At 34.3% G+C, this 25,642-nt stretch overlaps 1 protein-coding gene across 1 annotated transcript in view; it reads right to left on the bottom strand.

Moving 5' to 3' along the window:
* Window positions 1–25,642, bottom strand: part of ZFAND3 (zinc finger AN1-type containing 3) — a 327,266-nt gene that overhangs the window by 242,182 nt on the left and 59,442 nt on the right. The window contains exon 2 of the mRNA XM_027876532.1: window positions 1,722–1,762. Coding sequence (XP_027732333.1) covers window positions 1,722–1,762 — 41 coding nt within the window. The remainder of the gene's footprint in view (window positions 1–1,721; window positions 1,763–25,642) is intronic.

Raw genomic sequence — 25,642 nt, 5'->3', positions numbered from 1 at the left:
ACTAAGCCCGTTATCTTTCACTCAAACCATTCCTGCTTCCAAACTTCGATATTATCGTTGAGGGCGCCAATATCCTGAGTCCTTCAGCATCTCAACCTAGGTGTCATTTTTCAATTCCTCACATCCTTACTCTCCACCCCCATACCCAACCTGCAGCCAATGCCTATCAATTTCACCTTTGTAACATTTCTCTACCATCACCCCTTCCCTATAATACTGCCATCACCCTGGTGCAGACCCTAATCACCTCATGCCTGGACTACTGTAATAGCCTGCTTGTCAACCTATCTGCCTCAAATCTCTCCCTATTCTGATCCATCCTCCATTCAGTCACCGAAGTGATTTGCCTATTTCACAAGTCCAACCATGCTACTACTCCCCTACTCAATAAACTCTACTGACTCCCTAACTCCTCCAAGATCAAACACAAAATTCTCTATTTGCCATTCAAAGCCCTTCACAACCTAGCTCCCTCCTACCTTTCCAGTCTTTTTACACCTTGCTCCCCAAACATATGTGCTTCAATCCAGTGACACAAGCCTCCTAGCTGTTCCAAAAATAAGGCACTCTATCTCTCAGCTCCAGGAATTTTCTTTGGCTCCTCTCCATGCCTGGAATGCTTTCCTTCCACATCTCCATCTCCTGGCTTCCCAAGCTTCCTTCAAGTCCCAATCAAAATCTTCTACAGGAAACCTTTCCCAACCCCTCTTAATTCCAGTGTCATCCCTCTTTCAATTACTTTTCATTTATCCTATATATGGCTTATTTGTATAAATTTGTTCCCCTGTTGTCTACCCCATTAGATTGTAAGCCTTGAAGGAGTGAACTGTCTTTTGCCCTTCTGTGCATCCCCCCCCCTTTTTTTGTGCCTGGCACAAAGTAGATGCTTAATAAAGAATTATTGACCAATTGACTTCTAGAGGTTCCAAGGTTACAATGGAATACTGAGATTATTTTCTTATGGGGAGTCCAAAAAATACAATTAAAAGTAAGTGAAAATGAAGTGGCTGAAGAACGAAAATAATTTTAGTCCAATTAGACTCTCTCAGGTTAACAACACTGGATATGAAGACCTTCTTGGTGACAGTTTTAGAACTTAAAGGAACCTTAAAGACTATCTTATCCAATTCCCTTTTTTTAATAAATGAGGAAAATGGCCCAGAGGAGGGAAATTACTTGCTCATGATCATATAATACAGTATGTCAGTAGAAAGTCTACTCGTTTAAATTAAATTGGAACAACCATGGAAAGTAAATTTCATTATGGTGTTTACTCTAGAATTTGAAAGATCAAAGTCTTACAGATTACAAAATCATTTATATTGAGTTACTATGTGGGAAGGCAACATTCCTCATTAAGGAGTTAATTATTCAAACCAGGATGAAGGACTGAAAATATTGCCATATTAAAACAGAGTTTTACAGTTCAGGGTCATATCAGACATCTGTAAACTCTGAGTAAAACTTGATTGGTCCATATACACAAGAGGATCTTATATTACGCACATTGTAGATTGTTTCAACAATACTAAGCAAATTAATGAAGCACCAAAGTGAGGATAATCTGATTTCACACAAACACTAAGAAAACAAAACCCCATGCATATACCCAAAGGAGGTGCCAACCATATGACTTAAATTGTCTAAAAACAACAAAATTAAAAAACAAAAACAAAAACAATAACAACAACAACAAAAAAACCGCCTTTTACTGCACTTACCAGCAAAGCATTTGGAACAGAGATTCATAGTCTTGCTGGACCTGGGGCAAAAAAAAAAGAAAAAAAGAAAAGAGCTAAAAATTCAGTATCATTCTAATCCATATACAGGGGATTTTTGAAGGGTAGGTATCCAAAATATTTACTAGCCAGGCATCTGGACTAAATAAACAAAAAACAAGTCACTAGTCAGGGCAAAGGAAAACGTTTTATTTTCCTTCCCCCCCCCCCCAGACTTGTTAGTCAATCCTTTTCTAAAGCATAACTAACTAGTAGCTTAATTAGCTAGGGATTCAAAAAAGACAACCAACAATTCTCAATAAATTTAAAGACATCAAATAAGAAGACAAGAGTCTGTTTGATTATCACAGTAGCTAAGGAACTACTGTTTTCTGTACTTAGAAACCACAAATGTCATAACTAAAACCCAAAAGGAAAGATTACCTTTCCAGTCCCTTTTAGAGACTTGTATAAAGGTTAAGATCTTCACTGGATTCAGAATTTCTCACTTCTGCTTTCTAAATGTATTTATTCATTTGCCAAACAATAGGATTTTCTCCTCTACAAAATAGCCAAATCTACACCTTTCTCTCTATCTCAAGGTTTTATCATTACAAAATTACTGCCATTTCTTTCTTCTGGACATCCTCTCTCTTCTCTTGCAAAGTTATTTTCCATCTCCGCTACTTTGAACATATCACAACTCTACACCTGCCCTTCCCTATCCCGATTAGATCAAATACAATGCTTTCCAAACTCTCAACCTGAGTGTCTAATTCTTCTAATTCTCATTCTAAAAATGATGGTCTTCTTGTAACCTGTTCTTCCTTATGACCCTTTTTGAATGAGGGGGGCCAAAACTAGCCCTCAAGTCTAATCACATCTCAGATTTAGAACTTAAAAACTGACTAATCTCATGCCTTCATTTTATAAATGAAGAAAAAGGGACTGAGGCCGAGCAGCCCAGAATGTGGTAAAGATACAGGTGGTAAAGAACAAAGTCTAGGATTCAAACCTAGTTCCCAGACTACATGTTCATCATTGTCTTTCACTATATCACATTATCTCTCCTCAACCTTCTTCTTAGCTGATTGCACAACAGGCAAAATTTGCCTTATAACTGTACATGCATTAAAATTGAAAAAATTAAATATAAAAACTTATTTTAATAGAAAAATTAAACACGCAGTTATGTTATTCTTCAAATGAAGACGGGCATTGTCACATTATATCCTTCCCATAAATTTGATTTAAAAAATTTAAAACCCTGTGTGACCCTGGGCAAATCACTTAACTCTGATTACCTCACAAAAAAATAATAATAACAATATAAAAAATATAAAACCTCTATCCTTCAGGAAGTTATCCCTAAATTAACCCCACCTCAGTCCCTAACAAATACACACAATACCAGAACTACTCTCCCTATCCACATAATTCATTATGCAAATTAATGAATAAAGCATTTGTTAAGTGCTTATTATGTGCAAAAGTACTGTGCTAAACAATGAAGATATAGAAAAAAAGACAATCTCTGCCCTCAAGGAGCTAGCATTATAAAGGAGGATATATAACACATATGGAAGGCTTCAGTAACATGGAAAGCTCCCACAGTCCTTTTTTGTTGACCCTAGAGTCATTTCACTTGTGCTGGACTCTTCATAACCCCATTTGGGTCTTCCTTTAGCAAAGACACTGGAATGGTTTGCCATTTCCTTCTCCCAGCTCATTTTACAGATCAGGAAATAGAGGCAAACAAGCTTAAGTGACTTGCCCAGGGTCACACAGGTAGTGTGGGAGGCTACATTTGCACTCAGGGAGATGAGTCTTCCTGACTCCAGGTCTGGCACTTTATCCAAGGCACTGCCTAAAATACCAAGGACTTAAGGGACTGGTTACAGACTACTTAAGAATGACTAACACAGAAACAGGAGAATTATGCTCATCTGAATCCAGGCTTTTTCTTTGATGAATATCCTGTACTTTCCCATGAAGGATTTTCTCCTCCTATGGCTAAGGAAACCTCCTTTTGTTAACGAATAAATCAGCAGTATATTATTTTGTTCCAATTGTGAGCCTGTGGTCCACTTGGCCTAGCAAGAAATGGCCATCCACTGTTACCTTGAGATATTCACTCTAAGCCACAAAATTCTGCCCTACCATGCTGTTTGCCAGATCTAAACCATAACATTAGAACTGTGAAAATAAAAAGTCATATTTTTACTGTCCATCTCATATTTATATTTCTACCTCTATAAAGCAATCTTTCAGTAGCATGATTGGTGTGGCTATAAATAAGTTAAATACTATTGTCATTTTTATTCTATTGGCTCAACCTATTCCCACAGTGAATACTTCCCCAATTATTTAGAACTGTCTTTATTTGTGTAAGAGTGTTTTGTAATTGTATTCATATAATTCCTATGTAGGAAAATTAGATTTCCAAGTATTTTATACAGTTTAGAGTTTTTTAAATGGAATTTCTCTTTCTATATCTTTCTTCTAGGTTTTGCTGGCAATATACAAAATCTAATGATTTATGTGAGTTTATTTTATATCATTCAATTTTATTCAAGTTAATTATTTCAATTAATTTTTCAGTTGACTCTCCAGGAGCCTATAAGTAAACCATCATAGCAACTGCAAAAATCAGTATTTTCTTTCCTCTTGTAAGCTCCTTTAAGGCAAGGCCTATCTTGTCTCTTTTTGTATCCCCAATACTGACAGTGCCTGGCACCTAGTAGGCGCTTAATAAATGTTTGACTGACTATTTGGCTATGTTTATTCCCTCAATTTAGTTTTCTTGTCTTATCATTATAGCTAGAATTTCTAGCAAATAATAAAAGTGATAATGGATATCCTTGCGTTACCCCGACCTCACTAGAAAGACCTCTAGTTTATCCTCATACTACATAGTGCTGGCTCTTGGTTTTAGATAGATAATATTTATTAAATTAAGGAAAGAATCATTTATTTTTATGCTTTCAAGTGTTTTTAATAGGAATGGGTTATAGCTTACCAAAAACTATTTCTGCATCTATTGATAAAATCATAATTTTTGTTGCTGTTATTAATACGGTCAATTATGTCTCCTAATATTGAACCGACCCTGCATTTCCAGTATAAATCCAACCCTGTCAAAGTATGTAATCTTTTTGATATATTACAGTAGTCTTCTTGTTAATAAAATACTTAAAATTTTCTGAGATTCATTATGGATACTCCTCTATAGGCTTCTTTCTCTGTTTTGATTCTCCCTGGTTTAGTTATCAAAAACCACATTTATTCCACAAACAGGAATTTGAAAGGATCTTTTCTTTTTTCTGTTTTTTAAAATAACTTTTGTAATTTTGGAATTAATACTTCTTTAAAATGTTTAATAGAGTTCACTTGTAAATCCATCTGTTCTTGGTGTTTCCCCTCTTTTGGGAGCTCATTCAGGGCTTGTTCACTGGGTATTTAAGCTCTTGTTCTGTTTACCTGGGGCTTTTATATTTTTGTAAATATTTAACCATTTCATTTAGACTGTCAGTTTAATTAGCATATAACTAGGCCAAAAATGCTAATATTTCCTATTATTTCTTCTTAACTTGGTGATAATTCACCTTTCATTTTTTTCACAATAGTAATTTTGTTTTCCTCCTTTTTAAAAATCAAATTAATCAATGGTTTTTTTTATTACTTTTTAAAACCACCTCCTCCTGGTTTTATTGATTTAATGGGTTTTTTGTTTTCAATTTTGTTCATCTCTTCTTTGATTTTCTGGATTTCTATTTTGTGTTTAATTTTTATAAGTGAAACATATTAGGTACACAATATGCAGAAACGAACAAACACAGTAGCCTAGTGTTTGAAAAGCCCAGAGTCCAACTACTAAGGTAAGAATTCACTATTTAATAAATCAGTCTCACACTGTATGTCAATATAAGCACCACATGGAAACATGACTTAGATATAAAGGATGACATCATAAACAAATAGGAGTAAGGAAGAAATTACCTGTCAGATTTATAGATAGGGAAAGAGTAGACCTAGCAGGGTATAGAACATCACAGACAATAAAAAGGACAATTCTGATTATATATTAATGTTTTTACACAAACAAAACCAATACAGCTAAAATTTAAAGAGAAGCAAGTAAATAATCAATATTCATTGTGGTCATGCAGTTTCCTGAAAATTCTGTGGTACCAAAAGGGCCCATGTGGAATTCAGAAAGGATAAGATGTCTTAATTGTATCCCCCTAGTGTTGAGGACTTTTCACATACATAAATAGAAAGAAATTTTGTTATTGCTCAGTCATTTTCAGTTGTGTCCAACTCTTCGTGACCCCATTTGGGGTTTTCTTGGCAAATATACTAGAGTGTGGTTTGCCATTTTCTTCTCCAGCTCATTTTACACATGCGGAAACTGAGGCAAAAGTGACTTGCCCAGAATCACAAAACAGTTAAGTGTCTGAGGCCAGATTTGAACTCAAGAAGATGAGTTTTCCTGACTCGCATTCTATCCACCATGTCACCTTGCAGCCATAGAAAGAAATACCTACATACAGATCAACAATCCACATATATAGATAGAATGACATATACATACATACATACATACAACAGAACTAGCCAAAAATTTCATTCTTCTAAGACCAAGTTTCCACACGTTCCTCCATTCTCCACTGTTGCAAAAGTTATGAGGAATTCCCAAATACTGAGTCAGCTTCCTGTTAACTTGAGAGAAAAAACCCTTAGTTCACCTTGACTTCCATCCCCTCAGCAGGAACTTGCTAGCTCCATGTCACTTCTATGGGAATTCTGAGGTTCCCCACAGACAATGAGAAACCAAATGTTGGCAAAGGGTTCCCAAAGGAAGGAGATTTTTCTAGTTGTTAGGATAACTTGAGAAGCAGGCTCTGATGTAGTCCTTGTCTCCTGTCCAAGCAATATCAAAGAGAGCCAGAGGGAACTGACAGACCTGCCACTTTCCTTGTTTCTTGCTCCAAAAGGCATAGTGGGGAGTAGGCAGAGGGAATTCACGTCAACTCGTATTTGTCACCAAGTGCCATAGTTTTAACACTTGAATTTCACCCCCAAAAAATTGCACAGTAGAATTTCCCTCATTGTCCCCTTAATCTCACAAATATTACTTATATATAAGCATATAAGAAGGCAACAAGCATTTGCTAAGTGATTATTATGTGCCAGGTCCTACTGTGCAAGAAGCTGGGAATACAAATACAAACAAAAAGAGAGCCCAAGCCCCTGAAGGAGCTTCCATTCAAATGGGGAAGATAATACACAAAAGAGGTACATTTGTAAGGTATATTCACTCCATACCCTGGAGAGTTAGAGAGGAGGAACCCAAAATCATAGTGATGACTGTAGTTTAATTACTAAAGAGATTAAGTTTTTCACAGACAGGGTCCATGAATGTCACTGCTCTGCACAGTGCCAAAAAAGATCCTGTATATTCAAATGTCGTTCAGAAAACTGTCACAAGTCATGTGGTTTGCGATAAAAATTAAACAATGCCAATATCAACTAAGTAATAAAACAACTAAATAATGAACCAGAAAGAACATTAGATGTGGAATCAAGAGATTTAAGTTCTTGTTCTAGCACTTAGCATTTGAATTTCAGTTTCCACATCTGTAAAATGGAGATCATGGTACTTAAACTACCTGTTTCATAGGGCTGCTGTCAAGAAATCTCTGTTAAGTTAGCATCTATCACTCATGAGACTAAAGTGACTGACAGTTGACAGTTCCTTAAGTCAGGTTGTAAAAACATCTTTAAGATCAAGCATATTCTTCTAGAATAATTTTTTTCCCCAAATTTAGGATGTAATTGGTTCAGAAAACATGCGTTTGCTTTAATGTAGAATCAATCCACATAAAGCCCAATTCATTAAGGGAATCCAAATAGCTTTAATTGTAAAATATACTAATAAATTCTCATAATGTCTTTTCACACATATACAATAAGACCTAAGCCTAGAAATAAAATTCCGAACCTGGCCCTTCAAGGTTAAGTGACGTTGTGAGAATGACTTTAGAGAAAATCTGCCTGCTATTATCTATACTTGCAACTTAAAAAGCCTACTTCCTTAACAACATGCTGGGGAGCAGTAAATGACTGCTAAGCCATTGCACCCTAACCACCCCAGGACAGGAAGGAAAAGGCCAGCTTAAATGGATGATATCGTGGCTGGCAATGACAAAGGAGGCTTTCAATAGTTCATCCACACTGTGTGAAATGTTACACATCATTTGATATCTCTGAGACTATTTTTACAAAGGCAAGAAGTAAAAAGTACCAAAGGGAAAAAAGAGCTGATAAAATTGGGTTCCGCTCATACAAAGAATATACTGTCCAGATGCTAAGCACTGAGAGGTCACATTCAATATTTCCAGCTTATTTTGTTTTTTAAAAAATACATTTATGATGAAGAAATATTGTGGCTTGTAGGAATTTTTTTTTTAATCTTGTAATCAGGTATTCAATTTTATATTTTAAAAGAGAGGCTGATGATCAGAATTGAGAATTATAATACAGGGCCTTGTGCCTTGCCTTGAGGAGTGTTTTGGTGGATTTTTTTTTTAAAATTTCCTATACTGTAACTGAATCCAAACTTAAAACAGTTCGTTTTTGTCCTATGCTGTTTTCCTATACTAATTACTAAAAGCTCAAATCAGTACCATCTGACAAGGTGTCTGGAAGGGTAAGCCATCACCATCAACAAGCTTGGTGAAGAAAAGAATAAGAAACACTGTGAAGAGCTTGTGCAACAAATTGTGGTGGGATGAGGTGGTAGAAAGTCATGTAACAAATAAATGAACTTTTAAAAGTTTTCTAGGTAAGACACCTACAGTCTAATAGCACAGATATCAAATCTTGGAAATATACTACGTCTAACTAAAAACACATTAGTTAAGCAGATTTAAGTTGCTCTAACAATAAGGTAAAAAACCTCAGCATAACTTCTCTCTAGAGGAGAGAGTAACAAAAACAAAAAAATACTGCTATACTTTTTTGTTGGATGATCCATTTGGAGAAAAATTCTGATTAACTGCTATGTTAAAAAGGAAAAGTATTCAAGTCACATATTTGAATTTTAAAACAAGCAAAAAAAAGTTATTTTCTATACTTAAAATTGAAGAGATCAAAGGATCAGGAGAAGACTACAAGTAACAGTAAAACAACATGCCACACTTCACAGAACTTAGTATATTTCCATTTGTTCTGTGATATGCATATACTATAACTGTACATACTTTAAAGACCCTCTTTCCCCACAGATCTTTTATAAATCTAAAGTATGGCATATAAAAACATTTAGTAATAAATGTAAATGAAAATGTTATTTTATAGGAATTTACAATAACTGTAATATACAAACACTACTGACAAAAAGCATTCCTTCTATTCCTCTGGCCACAAGAGTCCCAAATATTCAATACAGTGCATCACTATGTAAAAATCTGAAATAGACAAAATCTGAACTTAGTCTTCTCTCCTTCTCCACTGAGCTTCCTGGTGGTGATGTTACAACCAGTTAATAAAGTATCTCTAAAAAGAAGAAAATAAGCAAGAATATCAGCCTACAAAATAAAGAAGTTAACCCATTAGAGAACAATCCAGAATTTGGCTACAATGCAGATATATTCTTTTTACATATAATCACTACAAAATTAAGCAAAGCTATTACCAAACAACAAAAATTCAAATTATCAACCAAAAGGTTAGAAAATCTGAAAACAGGAGTAGGGTAAATAAGAATAAGAAAATGCAAAGCATTTTTTCCAAGTATTGTTCAAGTGCCTAGAATGACCGTCACATTTAAGTAAGATGTGAACGAAGCCAAAACCTTTCCAAAAGAGAACGTGTGTATTCTGAATACATACTGCACACCACTTCCCAAAAGAACGTAATCTCCTTGAAGGCAGAGACTGTTTTGTCTTTGCATTCCCAGTACATTGCTAGCTGCTTGTTGAATTAAATTAGAAATTTTAAACTAGGTCTTCTCCCCAGGTTCAGAAGGGTTCCCTCTAACACTCAAGTGAAAAATTAACCATTACAATCTCTGGGATCAACGAGTAGTTATTCACAGTGGATGGCTATGCATTTATCACCTTTCATTATTAAGATAACTTAAGCCTGCTGTCAGTGGAACTCACATCCATATTTATGGAAAATTAGATGAAATAGAAGATAATTTTAGTAAGAGATGAAAGGTAAACCTTTGGTATTATTTTTAGCTATTTGTATGACAGCCATGTAACTGAAGGATGATAGTTACTTTTATAGTCAAGAACAAGGTTAAACATACTACCAAGGACACCTTCAAGACTGACAAAATTAAAAAGTACAAGACCCTTCAGGCACCTGGAAAAATCCCAAAGAGGGTGAGAGTTATTAAATGGCACATATAAGCCCTTTTCCTCTTTTTCTTTAATCTTTCTGGGATATTCACATCCTCATCATGGTATTATTGGGTCAAAAGGCATGCATATTTTAGTGAATTTTTGGTTATACTTCTGAATTAACCTTGTAGAAGGGCTGGACCAATTCAGCTATCGACAATGCCTTATATAGGTGCTGTTTTCTAAAACAGAATCAAAGTATTGCCAGAGCATTCACTAAATATAGGAGAGGTTAAAGAAATAATAACTACGTATTCTAAGGGCTTTACCCTACTTTTATAGTTAGAATAGTTGCTATTTTACAAAAGAATACATTATTATGATCTACATTTGATATTCCCTTTCTGCAACTGATATACAGTAAGGAAATGAGGATAGCCAAGTTCAGTACTCATTTTCAGAGAACAGAACAAGAAAAAAGACCATAATTCTCTGTACAACTGTAAGTATTCTGATACAGAAATGAAAAAGTTCAAGACTCAACTTTAACCAAGTTTCCATTTCTCAAAAACTTTAGGGTCATTCATCAACATAAACAAGAGAAATAAGGTAGTAAAGGAAAACTGATCTTCTGTATAGTTGCTACATACACTGAAGGGAATTCAAAAGGTCATCCAGACTATGATTCTATACTCCACATAAGATTTTGCATAAACCACCACCCCCAACTACCCTTTTTTGTCTAGATACCACTAATTCCATCACAATCATTCAAATCATTACTTTCTAATGTCTAACTTAAACATCTCCTACTGTAATAAAAGTTCTCTAGAGTTTATAGGAAAGTTTAGTTACTAAGTACTACCTATAAAATAATTTTTATATATTTGAAAATTACTTTTAAGTTCTACCTTCAACATTCTCTACACTAATCTCATTACTTTCCAGACAGATGGACTTACATATCTCAATCGATCAAGTTTTCCTTTATCCCAAATCTTTCAGTGAGTATTTGATTATTTTTTTGTTTGCTTGATTTTTTATCAATGGTCCTGAGTCACAACAGGAAGCAGCACGGCTGTTTTGTGGGGTTTTTTTCTTCAAATTATGTTTTATTATCTGTTGATCAGTATCATAGTTAAATAAGGGCAAGGGCATTGCCAAATCATATATAATTCATGGTCTGTTGTGGGGTTTTTTTCTGCATATGATACCAAGTCAGTCATAATCTTATGCCGAATTTTCATGTTTTCTTTCTGTTAAGTTATCATCTCTGTTCTTCTTAAATGCTATATTATTTCTATCCTACAACTTTTCTAAATTGCCAAAGAAATTCTTAATTTTTATTCACTTTCCCATTGACCTATAGCTATCCAACCCAATTACACATTATAGGTCTACTTAAAGACCATACTCTATGTTTCATCATCAAAGTCATAAATGAAAGTATTAAAAAAAAAGCAGCAGACTTAGGACCAACTTGACAGGAACTCCATTAATGTGCTGGTTCCTCACCTTCAAATGGCTGACCCTGATCCAATGCCACGTACAGCATACTAACCATGTGAAGTAAACTCTTGATAAGGTAAGAGAACACATTAGATTCCTACATTGGCCTGTCAGCTGCTTTGTGAAGACATTCAGTCACAAAGTGAACCTCAGATCCACTGGACATTTATCTAAAACAGCAGCTGTCAGTCACATAAAGGACAAATTGAAAGGATATGGATGAATAGAAGCAATTCATTACAACTCCTACTGCTACCAATATCAACAACAACATCCAACAATAATAATAACAATCTCTATCCTATCCTGGAAACCAGAGTCTAACCAACACAAGCTTATTATCGTCTGCCTAGCAACTTCACATATACACACTTTGGGATTAGTCATTAAATTAAATCAATTCAACCATGGTTACAAAAAAGAACATGATTAAATGGAGAGGGGGAGGGAGGGGATGTTCCAATTAGCATTTTTTCCCTCCTTCCTACCTCCTCTACACCCAAATAAAAAACAAAACAAAACCAATGTAACAAACATACAGTCAAACAAATCAAATTCAGCACTGGTCATGTCCAAAAATGTATCTTGCATCTGGCATCTTGAATCCATCAAATTTCTTTCAGGAGGCAGGTAACACTTTCATCCTGGTCCTCTGGAATCATAACTGGTTGTTGCACTGATCAGAATTCTTAAGTCTTTCAAAGTTTTCATTTCTTATGACACAACAGTATTTCATCACATTCAAATACCTTAATTTATCTAGCCTCATTCCTTAATATGTGGGCAAACTCTTATTTTCTATTTTTTTTGCCACTGCAAAAAAAAAAAAAAGAGGCTATAAATATTTTGTATATATAAGCCTTTCCCCTCTTTTTCTTTAATCTTTTTGGGATATACACATCCTCATCAGGGTATTGTTGGGTCAAAAGGCATGCATATTTTATTGAATTTTTGGTTATACTTTTCAATTAACTTTCTAGAATGGCTGGACCAATTCACCCATCAACAATGCCTCAATTTTCTCTAATTATAAGGCAATGTGAAACATTTGCTTTTCCACATGAGCTGAGAGCTTAGATTTCTTTCCTTTGAAAACTGCCTAGTCATATCCTTTTGTCATTTGTTTTTCATATGGCTGTTGATAGTTTGAATTTCTTCCTTTAACAATGGCTTGACCATAATTTCTGATTATGTATCTACTGGGAAATGGTCCTTGTTTTTATAGTATGTACAATTACAGTATATGTATATTATAGAACAAATGGAAATATACATCTTGGTAAATATTAAATCTTTATCAGAGAAATTTACTGCAAATATTTTTCCCAGTTAACCGCTTCCCTTCTAATTTTAACTGTATTGGTTTTAATAGACAAAGCAAAACCTTTCAATTTTATGTAATTAAAACTCTCCATTTTATGATCTGTGATCTTCTCTATCCTTTGTTAGGTCGTGGATAGTTCTTGTTCAAAGATCCAAAAGTAATTTCTTCCTTGCTTCTCTAATTTGTTTATGATGTGACATTTCATATTTAAGTCATGTAACCCTTTAATACTTATCTTGGCCCATCTGTGAGGTGCTGATCTAAATCTAATTTTTACCAGAATGTTTTCTAGTTTTTATTAAATGTGAATCCTTACCCCTATAGTTGGAGTCATTAGGTTTACTGAACATTAGGCTACTAGGATTCATCTGTTTCGATATATTATTAATCTAAATTGTTCTACTGCCAAGCCAAAAAAAAAAATCAAATAAAGAAAAAAAGGAGAAAAAAATCAGTAAAACTGATTAAAACATTAAAGTCTGAAAATATGTGCAATGTTCTATATTAGTAGACCTCCCCCCTCTATAAACAAAGGAGGTGGGGTGTTTTCTTATACTTCATCTTTCAAACCATGCTTATCTTTGTAATTTTGGAACATTCAATTTTGATTATTTTGTAGCTGTTCTTTTGTTAACATGCTTAAAGTCACTGTACATATTTTCTTAGTTCTGTTAACTTCATCGGTTCATATAGATCTTTCTCTTTATTCACCATAATCATCATTTCTTACAGCATAGTAATATTCCATTACATTCACATAACATAAAGATTTGTTTCACCATTCCCTAATCAATGAGCATCTATTTTGCTTCCAACTCTATGCTATCACAAAAAGGGCTGCTACAAATATTTTGGTATGCATGAAAACTTTTTTCTTATTAATGACTTCCTTAGCCTAGTAGCAGTAGGTAAAAGTGGGTAAAAGGATCCACCCATTTTATTTTGGCTCCACCAACACACTGGATTTTAGCATCCCCACAACCTTTCCAATTCCTATTTTCTGTCATCTTTGCCAATTTGCAGGGTACTAGGTAGAACTCAAGGGTTGTATTGATTTGCATTTTTTATTATTAATTATTTAGCACATTCTTTCATATGGTTATTAATGTGTAATTCTGAGAAATGTTTGTTTCTATCACTTGATCATTACTGTGAACAGCTTTTAGTCTTAGTGCAGTTTTAAGCTTTAAGATCTTAAGTGGTATGAGGTATTTTAGATTTTGGCACCACCTTGTAATTCATTGTTTATATATCATGGATATCAAACCCTTATCAGAAAAATATGATACAAAGATTTTTCCCCCATTCAACTATTGCACTTCTTAACCTTGGTGCACTCGTTTTGTTTCTGAAGAAGCCTTTCAGTTTCATATAAACTTTTTAGTTTTTAATAGAAATGATTATCGTCAAAACCTGTTTCTTCATAAATGATGTTTGTTGTTCTGTTGTTCTTATTAATATATTTATAATTTTCCTAATATTAGGCCAAGCATGCATTCCTGGTATAAATCCAACCTGATCATGGTGTACAATATTTTGATATTTTACTGATGCCTCTTGGTTAATACGGTACTTGAACTTTTTGTGTGAATATGCATTACAACGAACATATACAATGGCATACAGTTTTCTTTACTCCATATCATTTTTACCTAGGGTCAAGTAACAAGACTATAGTTGTATCAAGGAAGGAATTTAGTGTACCGTTCTATTTTTGCAAACAGTTTATATGATATTGGAATTAACTGTTCTTTGAATAATTATAAAATTCACTTGGCCTTATGGTTTGATCAACTTCTTTTTCTGAGATTGGTTATGTCCTCTATTTCTTGCTGTCTTGATTTTGTATTTATATCCCCATTACAAGCACAGTGGTTGGCAGACGTTAACCATTTCATAAATGTTTTTTCTTTTGTGCAAAGGGCTGCATCCAAGCACAACTTCCCTGTATTATGGCAGACTGACAAAAATGACAAAGATAAAGTAAATAAGACAGTATTATTTTTCTTCTCATATTAATGGTGGAGGAGGTAGTGGTTTATTGTGGGCACATGGTAGGCAAGGTACCAATTCAAAGCCAAAGTCTAATATTTCAAAATTCTAGCCATAGTTAACCTACAAGATGGTGTAAACATTGCAGCAAGCCACAAAGTTCCAAAATCCAATGCAATTCAACCAACATTTATTTAATATCTATAGAGAACATAAAGCTTGGGCACAGAGAGAAAGAGATATGGTCTCTGTCTTCATAGTTACATTGAGATAAAATTGACACAAATACAAATTACTACAATACAATATGAGTATATGAGAGATGTGCAAAGAGTACTCTACATAAGGTCAAATACAAATAAAGATCATTACTATTTGAAACTAGGAACCAGAATTAGGGAACGTTTCTTGGAAATAGCATTTGAATTGGGATCTCAAGGCTGAACAAAAAACAGGGTGAACAAGGGCACAAAAGTAGGAACTGTATGGAGTGTGTACTGGGAGAGGGCCAGTGGTCTAATGTTTGCCAGAACATAAATAAACTCAAGAAATCAACTAGTCCATAGACCAACATCTCACACCACATACCAAGATAAGGTAAAAATGGATAAACGATTTAGACATAAAAGGATGATATCGTAAGAAAACCGGGGGAGCATGGAAAAAAGTACCTGTCAGATCTATAAATAGAGGAAGAGTTTAATGATCAAACAAGAGATAGAGGAGATTCCAGGAAGTAAAAATTATTCTCATTACATAAAATTAAAAAGCTTTTGTACAAACAAATCTAATGCAGCCAAATTAGAAGGAAAACAGTACACTGGAGGGGAAAACTTGCAACAAATTTCCTTGACAAAGGCCTCATTTCTCAAATATATAGAGAACTAAGCCAAATTTATAAAAAATAAGAGCCCAATTGATAAATGGTCAAAGGATATGAACAGGTAGTTTTCAGAAGAAGAAATCAAAGCTATGAATAGTCACATAAAAAAAAAACACTCTAAATAACTACTGATTAGGGAAATGCAAATTAAAACAACTCTGAGATACTACCTCACACCTATCAGATTGGCTAACAGGACAGAAAAGGAAAATGACAAATGCTGGAGGGGATGTGGAAAAATTGGGACACCAATGCACTGCCAGAGGAGTTGTGAACTAGTAAAACTATTCGGGAAAACAATTTGCAGCTACACCCAAAGGGCTATAAAACTCTGCATACCTCATTCCCCAAATGATAAATGGTCAAAGGATATGAACAGGCAGTTCTCAGGTGATGAAATTAAAGCCATCTATAGTCATATGAAAATATGCTCTAAATCACTATTGATTAGACAAATGCAAATCAAAACAACTCTGAGGGACCACATACACCTATCAGATTGGCCAAGATGACAAAATAGGAAAATGATAAATGTTGGAGAAGACGTGGGAAAATTGGGACACTAATGCATTGTTGGTGGAGTTGTGAAATGATCCAACCACTTTGGAGAGCAATTTGGAACTATGTCCAAAGGGCTATAAAAATGTGCACACCCTTTGACCCAACAATAGCACTTCTAGGGCTATATCCCAGAGAGATCATACAAATGGGAAAAGGATCCACACGTACAAAAATATTTATAGCAGCTCTTTTTGTGGTGGCAAAGAATTGGACATTGAGAGGAGGCCCATCTATTGGGGAATGGTTGAACAAGTTGTGGTATATGAATGTAATGGCATACTATTGTGCTATAAGAAATGATGAGCAGGCAGATTTCAGAAAAATCTGGAAAGACTGTATGGTCTGATGCTGAGTGAAGTGAGCAGAACCAAGAGAACGTTGCACACAATAACAGCCACATTGTGCGATGACTAATATTGATAAACTTAACCCTTCTCAGCAATTCAAGGATCTAAGACATCTCCAAAGGCCTCGTGATAGAAAATACCATCCATAAAGAAGAAAGAACTATGGAGTTTGAATGCAGATCAAAGCATACTATTTGCTATTTTTTTTTCTTCTGTTGTGTTTTGTTTCCTCTTTCTGGCGGTTCCCTCCTATTGGTTCTAATTCTTACTTACAACATCACTAATGTGAAAATATGTTTAATAGGAATGTATATGTATAGCCTATATCAGATTGTGCGCCGTCTTGAGGAGGATGGTGGGGATGGGGAGAAAAATTTTAAACTCAAAAACATATGGAAGTGATTATTGATAAATCAAAATTAATTTTAAAAAATAAATATAAAAAAAGAAGTTTGGACAAAAAAGGGAAAAAGAGGTAGAAATAAAATCAACGTATAAAAAAAAACAAAACAAAACAAAACAAAAACTGTGCATACTCTTTGACCCAGTAATACCAGTACTAGGTCTGGAACCCAAAAAGATCAAAGAAAAGGGAAAAGGACTTATTTATACAAAAATATTTATAGCAGTTCTTTTTGTGGTTGCAAAGTATTGTAAATTGAGGGGATATTCAATAATTGAGGAATGGCTGGACAAGTTGTGATATATGACTGTAACGGAACACTATTGTTATAAGAAATGACTGGCAGGAAAGTTTCAGAGAAACCTAGGAAGACTCGTATGAACTCATGCACAGCAAAGAGAGTAGAAAGAGGAGAACGCTGCACATAGTAACAGTAATATTGTAAGGATGACCAATTGCGAAAGACTTAGCTATCCTGAACAAGACAATGATCCAAAACAATTCCAAAGGACTCATGATGAAAAATGCTATCTCCATAAAGACAACTGAAGAACTTTGAATGTAGATTGAAGCAAACTTTTTTAAAACTTTATTTTGACTGTTTTATTTTGTTTATGTTTTCTTTTGCAACATGGCTAATGTGGAAATATGTTTGGCATGACCTCACACATATAATCAAAATCAAAGTGCTTGCCTTCTCAAGGAGGGGGGAGGGGCAGGAAGGAAAGAGAGAACGTGGAACTCAAAATTTTTAAAATTAACTGCTAAAATTTTTTACATGTAAGTGGGAAATTTATCCAGCATTTCTTCTTCCAGTAAAGATTTTAGCTGCTAGACCTCAAAAATATCCTCTTCTGTATATATATAAATATTCCAATACCAAATTCATAAGAAAAAAATCTTGTAAAACACGAACTCAGAGAGCACCATAATACCACATATTTTGCTGGCATTTTTGAGATAACTGACATAAACAGAAGCTTTGTCCCCCCAAAAGGTACGCTTCAAGCTGTAAAATACACTTCCTTTCCAAAACAACAAGTTCACAGCTAACCCTTCAAAACAAAGAGGTCCATTCTGGACCTGTAACACAACTTTTCCTTCTAGTTCCACTGTCCAAGATCATTGATTTTTTTAAAAGTCAATAAAAATTCAAAAATGACAATTCCCAAAATATTCCTGAGGAACATCAGTAAACCTATGAACCATAAAAAGGTTGAAGTATTAAAATAATGTATATGCTAGATCCAAAACAAGATAATTGGATAGTAGGGAAAACTCACGGAAACCCTAACCTTCTGAGTTTGATATTAGGCAGCACCTATACTCTCCTATAAAATGTCCCATAGTGTATATGTCAGCGACAGACTGCTCTCTTTAGTGTACTTTAGTACAAGCCAATATGCTAGTTCTCATCCTTCAGGCTTACACCAAAGAAAAAAGGCACAAATGGACCCATCTGACAGGGGTATACAGATTTAATGATAACATTTAATGCAAGGGATCAAAGATTAGGCAAGCCAACACATAAACTACACATTCTTCTCATAACGTTTGGAAGACTTGCTTTTAGTGCAGCACATCTGAATCTTTCTAATTCCTTTCAATAAGCACCTACATACAAAGCACCGTGCTAGATGATGGAGACAGAAACAAGTGGTTCCTGTCTTCAAGCAGTTTGTCAACTTTAATTTGTTTTAATGGAATGCTACTGCTTATTAAAAATTTAGCTGTACCCTTGCTATCTGTATTTAAAGAATATCACAGCTCCTGAAAGTAAGGCCTACACCCTTTTCTAGTACAATTAATTTATGTGTAATATGCACATGAGCTTTTTCAATAACCCTAACACATACCTTCCTTTAATTTCTCTTTATTACATCTTTAGATAATAAATGACTGTATCACTCCTTTCTATGCCTTTCCAGGAATTTTCACAGTAAGTAGGAGGTCTGGTTCCTTTAAATTTTAATAAGATGCACAGAAGAATGTATGTCCATATAGCATTCCATTACTATTTCTGAGCAATTGGAAAATCCCAGAATCCACATTCTATTGGGCTGAGACTTTCCAATATGCCTAATAATGATTCTTTATGACCTAGGAGTTCCAATGAATTGGTAGTAAGAAAACATTGATCTGCTTCAGTGGCACTGTAATTGGAATAGTGATTAAATGCATCATGTTAAATTTACCCTGGGCCTTTTCCAGTATGGTGAATATAAAGCAGGCTATCAGCACTAGCACAGCCTAAACCACTCTCTCCCTCTAAAATTATCCCTCTCCTCCATGTCAAAAGTGATGCCTGAGCTTCCTCATTAATAACTGTATGGCACAACATATAGCATGCAGCTTCTAAGCAGTACCAGCCACAACAGGAAGGACACAGCTCATTTAGTAACATGGGACAACCTCATATATGTCTGAGCAGTACACTGGCACCACTATAGTTAATGGTCTGTCAGCATTTCCATTATAAAGCAATTTTCAAAGGTTTATTGCTCCACTGAAGAATGTGCTCTGAGCTGAAATTTGGCATTCCAGAAGAGCAAAAACTATAGCCCGTAGATGTTTATTTCCATCCAAATAGGACACTAGAAGTTACATAAGTTGCAAAGAAAGGCCATCTGGGTCTTTATTCATCATTTCCTCAAAAAGCCTTTTGGGTATGTCTAGGAGACTACAAATAACCCCGTACATAAAGAGAAGTGGGTTGTTCCTTTATAATACTAACACAGTGGTAGATACATAAAAGATACCCAAATTCTTACTGATGGAAAGTTTCATTATTAAAATCAAATATTTCATGAATTACAATCTGTAATTTTTTTAAAAGTTTCTCAGAGCACAAGCTTTTATTCATTTTCTATGCAAAAGGAATACTTCCAGTTACTAACATATTAATAACTTAAAATCTACAACTCCTTCTCTCTAAAATCCAATTCAAGAATTATAAGCTTCTCTTTCTCACCATTTCTCTAACCATTAATAAATTAATATTATTTTCAACTTTTCTTCCTTCTACTGTTTTTCCCATTAGTGGATGGGTTAACTGAATGATACCAATCAAAAACCAAAGGGTAACAAAGAACAAGCTATCACTGGGATGCTACAAAAAGCCATGACAACCCAGATGAATAATCATTCTTTAATAAAAAACATGATGATACACAGCATTCACTTGGTTAAGGATTCCTGGGACTATCCATTACATGACTAATCAGTTAGAAGAGGTCATGCAATTTAACAGAAAAAGCAATGGACCAAAGCCCAAAACCTGGATTCTCATCCCAGAACTCCACAACTTATGTGATGGGCAAGTGACAATATCTGACAACTTCATTTTTCTCATTTGCAAAATGACGTGGCTAGACTGGAATATTTCAAAGATCTTTTTATTTCTAGTACTCTTTGATTTCTGAGTTTTTACTCATTTCTCTAAGAACCCTCTTATTAATTAAGACCTATGGTTGAAAAGTTCAAACTTCAAGACAAAGAAAAGATTTATATCATTAGAACGATTTTAATATTTTGATGTTCTTGTTCTAAGATCTTCCAATACTAATACCATTCTAATGACTGTTTTATCATTAATACCTTTGTTTTAACACAAGAATAACTTTATGCATTTATAATTCAATACTTGTATACAAATATATACACAAGAAGATTTACAAAGTCTACCACGATGACTCTTAAATTAGTGATCAAAATAATTCATTAAAAAACACAATCTTAGTGCCTTCCCTCTAAGACTACCACCAATGTATCCTATGTTATCTCTCACTTGCACATAGGAGTTTGCATGACTCCCTCATTAGACTGGGAGCTTCTTGACAGCAGGGGTCTGTTTTCAGCTTTCTTTGTGTCCCCAATGCGTATTAGCACAGTGCTTAGCACACAGCTTAATAAATACCAGTGGAATGACTTTCTTCTGATAAGTCCCCATACATATAAAAATATTTATAATAGTACTTTTTGTGATAGCAAAGAATTGGGAACAAAAGAGAAGTCTATCATTGGGGAATGGTAGACAAACTGTGGTACATAAATGTAATGGAATATTACTGTGCTGCAAGTAATTATTTGTGGATGAATTCATAGAAGCACAGAAAAATCTACATGAACTGATGCAGGATAAAATAAGCAGAATCAAGGAAAAATATAAATGACTACAACAAAGTACAGGCATACCTCATTTTATTGCTCTTCACTTTGCTGTACTTCACAGATACTGCATTTTTTACAAATTGAAGTTTTGTGGCAACCCTGCACTGAGCAAGTCTATTGGGGCCATTTTTCCAACAGCATGTGCTCACATTGTGTTTCTGTATTACATTTTGACAATTCTCGCAATATTTCACACTTTTTAATTATTACTTATCTGTTATGTATCTATGATCAGTGATCTTTGATGTTAATATTATGATTGTTTTGGGGCACCACAAACAGAGCTCATGTAAGGCAGAGAACTTAACTGATAATGTGTGTGTTCTGATTGCTCTACCAATGGGCCATTCCCCTATCTGTCTCTCTCCTCAGGTTTCCCTATTCCCTGAAATACAACAATATTGAAATTACATCACTTAATTACCCTACAATACCCTCTAAGTGTTCACGTGAAAGGAAGAGTCAACACAGCAAACTTCATTGTCATATTTTAACAAACTGTCACAGGCACCCCAACCTTCAGCAACTACCACCCTGATCAGTCAGTCAGGAGCCATCAACATCAAGGCAAGACCCTCCACCAGCAAAAAGATTACAACTCACTTAAGGCTCAAATGATGATTGGCATTCTTTAAAGTATTTTTAATTAAGATATGCATATTTTTTAGACATAATGCTATTGCATACTTATTAGACTACAAAACACTGTAAACAATTTTTATATGCACTGGGAAACAAAAAAGTTTATGCAACTCGCTCTTTTGCAATATTTGTTTTGTTGTGGTGGTGGTCTGGAACTGAACCTACAATATCTCCAACATATGCCTGTAAACAGAAAGAATCACCAAAGAAAATTCAAAAATGAATACCGCATGAGCATAAAAAACAAGAATCATTCAAAAGAGGAAATATGAGAAGACCCCACGTCAGTGCAATAGTACGGGGTCTCTACATGTTATACAATACAAATATTTTCAAACTTTTTCGATGTATTAGTATTCGATATGCTTTTTTTCCACTTCTTGTCTCTGACTTTAAATACTATTTATTGTACATGAGATAACTCACTGGAACAGTGGAAAGGGAGATACTGGGGGAAATTATGGTATATAAAAAAAGAATCAATAAAAGTGTATTTTAAAAAGAGAAACTGTTTAGAAAAAAAAAAAGAAAAATAACAAAGCCAAACAAAAAAGGAAGGTCCCCATAAACATCAAAATATTTACAGCCACACTTGTTATGATAGCAAAGAATTGGAAACAAGGTAGGTACCCATGGAATGGTTAAACAAATTGTAGCATAAAGATAATGGAATGTTACTGTTGTAAAAAAAAAAATTACAAATATGAATACAGGGAAGTATGGAAATATTTACACGAACTGATACAGAACAAAGCAAGCATGGCTAAGAAAAAAAATAGACAATTACTACCACTACATTTTTTTAAAAGTTACAAAAACAATCAAAAGTTAATGTCACAAAATTAAAAATAACCATGGTTTAAAAGAGATACCCCCCCACACATCCCAACTTCTTTCAAGAAGCCCACTAATGTGGTACATATATTTTACATATTTTCAAACTTTTTTGATATATTGATGGATTTGGCTGATTTTTTTCCTTGTTCTTTTCTTTTTCTTTAGTAAATACTATTTCTTAGATGGAATGGCTCTCCAGAAGGGGGAAAGATAACATGGGAAATTTTGGTGATGTACAAAAAAAGAGATATTAATAAAAATGTATTTTAAAAAGCAAAAACTTATTTAAGAAGAAGTTCAAGGCACTCATTCAAATTTAGCTAACTCAATTCTTTTTTTCAGTGCATTACTCTATTGGCTTTAAATAATTCTACTGGCTATAAATTAATTCTAAAGACAAAATCTAGCATACAATGTAGGAAAAAAAACACCTAACTTAAGATGAGCTAGGTTCAAATTCTAGTTATAAGTTACTTCCGACCTGTGTGAACTTATCAATCTGTTTAGGGTCGAGTTTCCTCATCTGTAAAATGAAGGGAGTGAACTAAATGATTTCTAAAGACCATTACACTTGTGTCTCATGAACTACCTAGGTCACAGGGTTAGGGATGGAAAGAACCTTAAAGATCATCTAGTCTAACATTATTTTTTTTAAATTATTATTTCAATCTATCAGAAAAACATTCAGAGTGCTAGAATTAAATTATCCATCCAGCCCTAAAGAGTGACTCTATTTCTGCTTAAGAAACTAAAGGGAAAAAAAAGTTAAACTGACACATGAAGCTAATGGAAGTCCATACTCCCTGAGTCAAAAGTTTTACTATTGCAGGCTACCGTCCTTGTCCTCTATTAAGCGTTTAAACTGCTTTATTATTTTGGAACGTATGTCTGTCTATGTGAATTTCCTCAAGTGTTTATCCTCAGAAACTGTATATCACTTCAGCTTGTTAGAAACATTTCAAATCATCAGGTATAAGCTAGGTAAGGGTGAACAATGCTAAAAACAAGCAGCTGTACAAAGATGAGAACCATAAACCATTAAGAAGAGACTAGAAATTTCTAGTCCAACTCAGCCAATTTATGTATAAGCAAAAAGATTTCAAGTGTCCCAGGTAACAAGAACACTAAAAGTTGAAGTTTGTACAGCAGAATAACCTACAGCATACTACCTTCTGAGTGTCTTAAAATTAAACTTGGAGGAAAAAACCAATGCTGGAAGAGTTATGGGAAGACAAAAACACTAATACATAGTGGTGAATCAGTCCAAACATTTTTAAAAATAATTTGGAATTGTGGGGGGAAAAATAACCAAAAATGTTAATTACTAGGTAAAAGTTGGAGAAAAGGTTTCCATGTCTACCAAAATATTCATAGTAGCACTTCCTGTAGTAGCAAAAACACAACACACACACACATACACACAAAGTACATTCCATCAATTAGGGAATGATTAAGCAAAGTGTGAAAGTAGAATATTATTGTGCCATAAAAACTGACAAATATGAGGAATTCAGAGAAATTGCAAAAGATCTGTACGAACTGATAGAGTGAAGGAACAGAAACAGGAAAAAAAATATGTAACCATAATAATGAAAATCAAAACAATAAAAGACACAAGAATTCAGTTTAATATAATGATTACTCTTAATTCCATAAGATTGTTGATGAAACATTTTCCTATTGCTGATAGAAAAGTGCTAGACTACGGATGCAGAGTGTTAAGTGTGTTTTGCTTTTCCTTTATATAACAGTGGGTTCAATTGGGATAAATGTTATTGGGACATGAGAGTGATATTTTTTAAAAAGATCAATAAAAAGTTTTTTTAAAAAAAATATAGAAGGTATAGGGTGTGCATCTAAATGCTCATTTTTTTTAAAGCTATTGCCATTGGTTTTTAACCAATATTTGAAAGACCTGATGATGACCCCATTTCCAATTTAAAATGATAAAAGGATTTTAAATAGATCAGCCTGGAAAAGTTTTTCAGCCACTTGGCCCTCAGTCAATTCTCTCCCCTACTTTTTATTTAAATAACCACTTTCCTAAAGTAAGGAGTAGAAACTACTAAATGATTTAGTATTCAAAGGTGAATAGAAAGACTTACATGGCAAGAGAGATAGCAAGCAGGTGCCGAGCTCTAATATTACCATTGGACCTTTAACATTACCGTAAGTTCAGCAAGTTCCATACTTGCTGGGGCATATGCGGAACCCTGGTTTTCTCTACTTCCCAAGACAGTCCATTCCCTTTTGAGCTGTGCTAATTATTATCAATATCTTCCTTACACTGAGTTCAAACATGACTCTCTTCTACCCTTCTGTCCCAGTTCTTAGGGTCACAGATGAAGAACTATAAGGGGCCTCATTTCTCAAATATATGCAGAACTGAGTCAAGTTTATAAGAATACAAGTCATTCTTCAATTGATAAACGGTCAAACGATATGAATAGGCAGTTTTCAGATAAAGAACTCAAAGCTATCTATAGTCAAAATGAAAAAAAAAATGCTCTAAATCACTTTTGATTAGAGTAATGCAAATCAAAACAACTCTTAGGTACCACACCTCACACTTATTAGATTGGCTAATATGACAGAAAATGATAAACGTTGGAGAAGATATGGGAAAATTGGGACACTAATACATTGTTGGTGGAGTTGTGACCTGATCCAACAATTGTGAAGAGCAATCTGGAACTATGCCCAATGGGCAATTAAACTGTGCATATACTTTGACCCAGCAATATCACCACTAGGTCTGTAACCCAAAGACATCATAAAAAAGGGGAAAGAATCTACATGCACAAAAAATTTATAGCAGCTCTCTTTTGGTGATTAAAAAAAACTAGAAATTACGTTGAAAAAATTGTAAATTTAGGGGATGCCCATCAATTGGGGAATGGAT

This window comes from Vombatus ursinus, unplaced genomic scaffold (genome assembly GCF_900497805.2).
Source record: "Vombatus ursinus unplaced genomic scaffold, bare-nosed wombat genome assembly UNPS02014811.1, whole genome shotgun sequence".
NCBI lineage: Eukaryota > Metazoa > Chordata > Mammalia > Diprotodontia > Vombatidae > Vombatus > Vombatus ursinus.
The sequence above is the reverse complement of the archived record's forward strand: the minus strand, read 5'-3'. Positions and strand labels throughout refer to the sequence as shown.